Source organism: Penaeus japonicus, unplaced genomic scaffold, assembly GCF_977035675.1.
Source record: "Penaeus japonicus unplaced genomic scaffold, GWHDUDI00000001_assembly GWHDUDI00000002, whole genome shotgun sequence".
Taxonomy (NCBI): domain Eukaryota; kingdom Metazoa; phylum Arthropoda; class Malacostraca; order Decapoda; family Penaeidae; genus Penaeus; species Penaeus japonicus.
In genome coordinates, this window is record NW_028234404.1 from 12,508,545 (window position 1) to 12,516,044 (window position 7,500).

Consider the following 7,500-nt stretch of genomic DNA (forward strand, 5'->3'; position numbering starts at 1 on the left):
TGTTATACGCACAGCTCCACCAGGTAAGTCAGAGATCCGCTGCAATTTTAAAATCTAATTGATTTTCTTTTCTTATAGAAGTATAATTTATTTAATTATGTAGTTATTTTTTATATAATTTCTCCCCCTAAATTTTCCACAATGAGGAAATTCACTGATAAAGATTTTATCAGTGGTCTTCATAGCCGTCAATATAAAAGAAAATATATGTAATGACATCATCCCAGTATATAAGTGTTGGTTTTATAATTTTCAAAACAAGATACTTGATTTAGCAAGAGGATTCAAGGAATATCATAAACGATGTCATTCAGATGTCAGTTGCGTGGAGACATATTACCTGTGAGAAAAATATTTTGTCAAGGGGAAAAAGAATGAGGATAAACTAGTATTGTCATAGATATCATTTTATGAAAATTATTTATCTGTTATTCAAGAATGCTTTATTTATATATTTTATATCTTTTACATGCATAGTACATTTTTTAATTATTTTTTTCCACACATATATAACAAGTATTGTTGATACTTATTTTTTCATGTTCAATAACTTTCCATGCAATCAATCATATCATATGGATAATTGGATCATGATGTGATTTGTTCATATACTAAGTATCCTTTTTTACTTGTTATTTTTATACATGAACTCTAAGCCATGTTTCTATTTTACAGTCACTCATGATAATGTGATATTAAAGGATTATCATTTGGCCATGATCTCACCGCTGTTATCAGACTTCTTAGTTCAATGGCATTGGCCATGCTCTGGAAATTTATTTTATTTTTCTGTATAAAGGATACATGTTAATTATTTACTAATCAGTATGTTGTTTATCATTGTGCATCCATAGATTGAATTGGTTAAAGTGATATTTACACTTTCACTGCATAAGACAAACTAGAAAGAAGCCATATAGATTTTTCTTCTGTTATATGTAGATATAAAGGAAACAAGTTAGTAACCCTGGTAACAAATTTATATAATGTATGAACATAATCTAGTCATAATCTATACATCACTACTAACACAGTATATACCAATTTGTTTTAAATGATGGTAGTTATTAACTGATTATTGAGTAATGATAAACCATGACGAATGTGATTTAAACATAAATGCCTTTGTTGTGTTAAATAATTTGAATTGTTGCAGTGGAGGCAACAGCCAACATAGAGCATAATAATATTTTGAGAGTGATTTTATTGATTGAGAATCTCAAATGATAGTATAATCAGGGTGAAGATGTTGTGATGGTTTGAATTGGTTGTGATTGGCTCAACAAGACTTGATTTGGCAGGAATTATTAGATGATTACCAATGGTGGTATAGGTGCTTATTATAATGTTATCTGTGAGTGTCTTTGCACGCCTTAAAGCTTGTTGCAGTCTGCAAAATGATACTTGATACTGTGGTTGTGAATGAAAATATTTTACAGAGAACACTGGGAATGAAAATTACAGGATGATGTCCAAAGAACCTAAGCTATGAAGCTGTGTAGTTGTGAGAACATACGGTACTGTTTCTTATGTTTGACCGAATCAATAGAAACACATGAAAGATGATTAAAGACATTTGGGTATGAAATTGATTTGTTTTTAATGGGATAATTCTTTATAAATTGGTTTGTAGAACGTGCTTTGCTTGTATATACAATACTTTTTCATTCATAAAGCTGTAAGTAAACAGAAAAAATGAATAGATTCCACATATGAATGTAATACTACTGGTATTAGAGATGTTTTCCCTCGTAGCAAATGCTGCTTATGTAATTTTAAACGTCCTTTGCTATCAGAGATCGGCAATTACGACTCATAAATCCGATATTAAACCCCAGCGTTTCATACAACGATGTTTGAGCAAGTCATAATCCGCAGTGTAGCAGAAACCTTCAAACAGTAGTTCTTGGCTACGGAAGGGGGGAGGGAGGGACGGGGGGTGCTCGCTGGCGTGACGGGCGGCCGCTGGCATGCAAGGATGTCGCATCTCGTAAATATTGCCGTCAGACATATCGACGGGGGGAGTACACGCTCGTGCAAGGGATGTGCGCGTGCATACGTACATTGGTTGTGCGTGCGTGCGTGTGTGCTAGACATTAATGCTGGTGTCACGCGCCAGTTACATGGTGAGTCAACGTGCAGCGCCCGTCATGCGCGACCAGATTCGTAACCACACAGACTGGGGTCTGGTGGAGGAGGCGATCTGACTGGCAACCGCATCTCCTCTCTCCTAGCAGCAGCAGCAGGTCGTGGCAGACATTCGGAAGGTAGGCCTGTCGTCATGACGGTACGAGTGACGCCCTGTCGTCACGGCGGCACGTTTGACGCCCTGTCGTGTCACGGCGGAAGATCTGGTTCGCCCTGAAACCTCTTGGCTTTCAACGCGGCGCCTTGGCCGAAGCGGGGAAAGGGGGTGGCTGGAGGGGAAGGGCGCTCGTACCCGTGAAGGAGTTATGGCGAGGGACTCTAGGCGGCGAGCCAACCCATCCGCAAGATGCTGAAATCCGCCGCATGATCGCGTAATGGAATTGGCAAAGAAAGCGAAAGCGATACACGCCGGGGAGAGGGCATTACGTGGTCCTACAGCCATCGGTTCCCGCCTTTTCCCCTTCCAGTTCACCCGTAGAAGAGCCCGAGAGATGCTCAAGCAACATCACTTAGTGAGACAGACGTACACAATGTAACAAGGAAGGGACTTGAGAGAGAGAGAGAGAGAGAGAGAGATAAAGAATAAATAAGGAAACGGAGAGACATACAGACAGACTAAAAAAGTAAAAAAAAAGGAATAAGTAACAGGGAGACAGAGAGATCCGGACCAAGGAGAGGGAAGAGACCTCTTGCATCAGTCATTGCACATACATCATATCTTATGGATCCGGTTTCTTGCTGATGGACGCGAGAGGGAAAGCATACATCTCAAGAGTCCTCGGAAATATATTCAAATGGGGGTGGGGGTGAGGGGGATGAGGGGGGTGGGGGGCATATTCCGAAACGGATGTGAGTGGGACACGGTGCACGGTTGAGGGTCTGGAGAACGACGCAGACTAAACAAGATATGAATATTTATTTTAGTTTTCGAAATCGCGAATGCAATTATCGGGTTTTAATGAATTGTGGAATGACAATTAATTCGCCGATTAGAATATCGTCCCAATTATCTCTTATTCTCGCCTGGCGTCTCCCCCCCCCCACACACACACTTCCCACCTTCTCTCCCTCTCTTGCATCTCCCTCGCCCAAACCCACTCCCCCAATCTCACTTCTCCCTCCTCTTCTCCCTCTCCACTCTCCCCTCCAATCTCCCCCTCCTCTTCTCCCCGTCCTTCTCTCCCCCACCCCCCACCCCCAAAAAAAAAGGGAAAAGGAAAAAATAAGATGGATTCCGACAGGGTTGCTAACGGACCTCTTGGCAGGGTGTAGGCAGGAAGTGGACAGGCAGGCAAGGGTGATGGGCAGAGTGAGGGGGCGAGGACCAGTGACAAGTGTACTGTACAGGAGCGAGAACCTGTATGTAAAAGCGGGAAGCTGTCGGGGTGGGTGGGGCGCGTGGGAGACCAAGTGGAGGGTTGAATGGTAGACTAAGAGGAAGGGAGAAGGGACTAGGAGGAAGGGAGGGAGGATAAAGAGGAAGAGAGGGAGGATAAAGAGGAAGAGAGGAAGGACAAAGAGGAAGAGGGGAAGGATCAAGAGGAAGAGAGGGAGGATAAAGAGGAAGAGAGGGAGGACAAAGAGGAAGAGAGGGAGGATAAAGAGGAGGAGAGGGAGGACAAAGAGGAAGAGGGGAAGGATAAAGAGGAAGAGAGGGAGGGAAAAGAGGAAGAAAGGGAGGACAAAGAGGAAGAGAGGAAAGACAGAGAGGAAGGATAAAGAGAGAAGAAGAGATAAGAGAAGAGCGAGCGAGAGAAAGAGGGGACACGGGGGCCGGCGTTAGGAGAGGGAGAGGGAGAGAGAGAGAGGTTATGAAAGGTGGACGTGTGCGGCAAAGGTTAATTGGGCAAGGGTGGACAGGTGGATGAGTTGGGTGGAGATGACGAGTTAACAGATAGGACAAGGGATTTTGGTGGGGAAGTGGGGGGCGGCGGGTCGGTTGGAGGGATATAGTGAGGAAGTGAGGTTGAGACGTTATGGTGATGATGATTATAGTGATTATGATATTGTTATTGTTATTATTATTATTAGTAGTAGTAGTAGCAGTAATATTATGATTATTAGTAATGATGATAATAATTAGAATGATTATAATGATGATGATGATAATGCGAGTAGCAGTGATAATAATGAAGTTGATAATTATGATAACCAACAACAATACTGTTAATGCTAGTGATGATAATACTAGTAATAATGATAATAGTAATATTAATAATGATAATGATAATAATGATATCGATAATGATAATGATGGTGATAAAGATAGTAACAGTTATGATAATAATGATACCGATAATGATAATGATGAGGAAGATAGTAATAGTTATGATGATAATTATGATACTGATATTTTTCTTAATAGTATCAATATTTATTTATTTTTCAAAACTTTAGGAGGCAAGAGTCTGCATCAAAAATTCTGCAACTTTTCGTCCGTGTCTGGCTTGCATAATGATGAAGAAAAGGACGCTTCGCAATTTGTATTATCACGTCTTGGCGGCGAAAAATATTCTGTTATTTTCCCCGGACAGGCGCTCTCTTTTGCGATCTATATTTGCTATTTATTTATTGACTTGTTTTTGCTGTATGGATTTGAGTGTAATGTGATGCGATTGCCGTTATTCATGGCCGGTCTTTTACTCATCGTGGCCAATTTATTAATGCTCTAATATTCTGAATTATTTTGTTATCAGATTTATGTATTCGGGAAAGTTGAAAAGGCGAAAATGAGAGTGCGTGGACTTGAAGTTTAATTTCCCGCTTTTATTTCCTCCGGAATTATGCAGCTGTTTATACAGGAAATGTAATATATAATATATATATATATATATATATATTTATGTATATATATATATATATATATATATATATATTATATATTCTTTTTGTGTCACACTGTACCAAAATCCAAAACCTCAACACAGAACGGAGGAAAATATTCCCCATTTTGGAATAAATCCTCCAATAGTCCTGTTGTAGTCGTTGTTTATCAGTCGTTGCTAGTTCATATTGGTCATTGGTAAAGTTGCACAGTTTTTCGTTAGTCGTTTTAGGATAATTTTCCTCACCCTCATGCCCCTGAGGTAAGGCTGCCTTTCACCCAGCCAATTTTGGTCGTCGTTTTTCTCGCTGATCATATTAAGGTTACATCTCTCGTCGTGGCGTGGCGGGAGGGAAACTAAGGGGAAAGCGGAGGTCAGTTCGTGATTCAAGGGTTCGAGGAGGATGACGGCTGACGACTGACAACTGACAGCTGACGGCTGACGTGCGAGCGATCGTGGAGACGTCGGTTCTGTAATTGATATAGACATACGACAAGGGTCAGCGAGAGGTCATGAGGATCGCAGGGATTGAAGGCGGTGTATAGGGTGGAGTGGGGGGGGGGTAGGGGAGGGGTTGACGGCGAGTCGTGATTGCAGTCGAGGCGTTGTCCGGGTGTGCGTGCGTGCGTGCATGAGTGCATGAATGCGTTCATGCTTGTGAATGCGAGGCCTGACTTCACGGGACCTGACCGAGTTTGACTAAAAGGAAAAAAAAACGAAGCAGAGCAGAAAGAAAAATGAACAAAGAGCAGGATACGGATGTGGAGTAGGTTGTCCAAACAGCGTGCGTGTCCGCGAGCGTGCGTGTTCCGGAAACCTCGTGGATAGATAACGGCCAGTTGGTTTGCCTATTGTGCGCTTGGATGGTATTGATAGCAGGCAGGGAGGGATACGTGGACGGGTGGGAAGGAGGAAGGGGGGCCCCCGAAGGTAGGGATTCGTGGATGAGTGGGAGGGAAGAAGATAGGGATAGAGGAAGAGAATGAGAGAGAGATAGGGGTGGGAGGGAGGGAACGAGAGAGGGATAGGGGTGGGAGGGAGGGAGGGTTAGGTGGATGGATGGGAGAGAGGAAGGAAGAAAAGAAGGACGAAAGGAAGAAAGCGAAGGAAGAAGGAAGAGAGGAAGGGAGGGATTCAGGAAGGGGGTGTATGGATGAGAGGAAGGGAGGGAAGGAAGGAAGGAGGGAAACAAGGAGGAATAGGTGGATGGATGGGCGAAAGGGAGGGAAGAAGCGAGGTAAGGGAAGAAGGAGGGAGGAAAGCACGTGGAGGTTGCAAGTGGAAGGAGAGGAGGGGAGGGGGGGGGATAGAACGAGCAAATTGGTTCCGAGTATTGTGGGAGTGGAGGAGTAGGATTCAGAGAAAGAATGAGGAAGGGAACGAAGTGAAGGAAAATAGTAGGGGAGGAGACGACAAATAAGAGGACAGTGAAAAGAATAAGGAAGAAGAGAAAGATAAAAAAACAAAGACTGTGTGAGAATCAAAGGAAAATCGATTCTCGGAGCAAAAGTGATACAAGAAATAATCCGCGGGAGGATTGCAGACAGACTTCACAGGCCTACGCGATTGATCAAGAATTCGGATAACCTTGCGCAGACTGAAACCTACGCCGGTGAGACGTTTTTTTGTTTGTTTGTATTTTTACCTTTTTTAGATATATGTATTTATGCATTTCTCCCGCATTCATGTTTTGTCCTTAGCATATCGGATACATATGTATCATCATCCTAAGTCAGACATTTTGCATGGTCGGTAATATTTGGTAGGTAATTTTGATCGGTTGAGATTTTCGTTTCAGATCCCTGGAAATGGGTTGCGTGTGTCGCATGATGGTCTTGCAATTGCAATTTTACGGATCAGACTGTGTGTCTCCCCGTGACATTTTTTCCTTTTTATATAAATATAGGGTACGTGAATGATAGCTCTATTGACGAATTCTCCGGCCTGGAAATATGAACTGTAAAAAAAAGAGAATAAATCGTTTTGTTTTAACGTTTCAGTCGTAATATATCACATACGTGTTCGGCTTTGTCACAGTTTGGATCCATATTGATGTAAATTAATATGACAGATTGATATTGCCCAGCAAACCGCTTCTCAATTTCCATTGATTATAATGTTGCCTTCCGATATGTAAAAAGATATTCGCGCGGTTGGGCTACGTGTTTGGACTGCGTCAATAGATAAATATAATTGACAAGCGCAGATAATTTGGTTCTCAGAATGTGGCGGCTTTCACGTGGTACAATGTTGTCAGTATTGCGGAATTGTCTTTGATATATGTTATATTTAGAAACACGCGAATTGTATTGTTGGAGGCGTCGTTTTCGTGGAGTCTTATGAAGGTTCCTTTGTTATGATGGCATGAACATTTCCCATTTGGGGCTTTTCGTGTTTAACCAGAAGCTTCGTTTTATATGAAAGGGAACGTCCATTCGTAGCTACGCATCGGGATATTTCAGATAACAATTCAAGTACTTGATTTCCAGGTAGTCAGGGCAATGGATTCTGGTTTCCGCTTCTGGCA

At 42.1% G+C, this 7,500-nt stretch overlaps 1 protein-coding gene across 2 annotated transcripts in view; it reads left to right on the forward strand.

The window, feature by feature from the left end:
- The window catches only part of LOC122255685 (uncharacterized), a 222,894-nt gene that overhangs the window by 783 nt on the left and 214,611 nt on the right, over positions 1 to 7,500 (forward strand). For both annotated transcript variants that reach the window (XM_086547506.1, XM_086547509.1), the window contains exon 1: positions 1 to 23. This exon is cut by the window's left edge and continues 783 nt beyond it. In XM_086547506.1, the coding sequence (XP_086403632.1) occupies positions 1 to 23 (23 nt within the window). The remainder of the gene's footprint in view (positions 24 to 7,500) is intronic.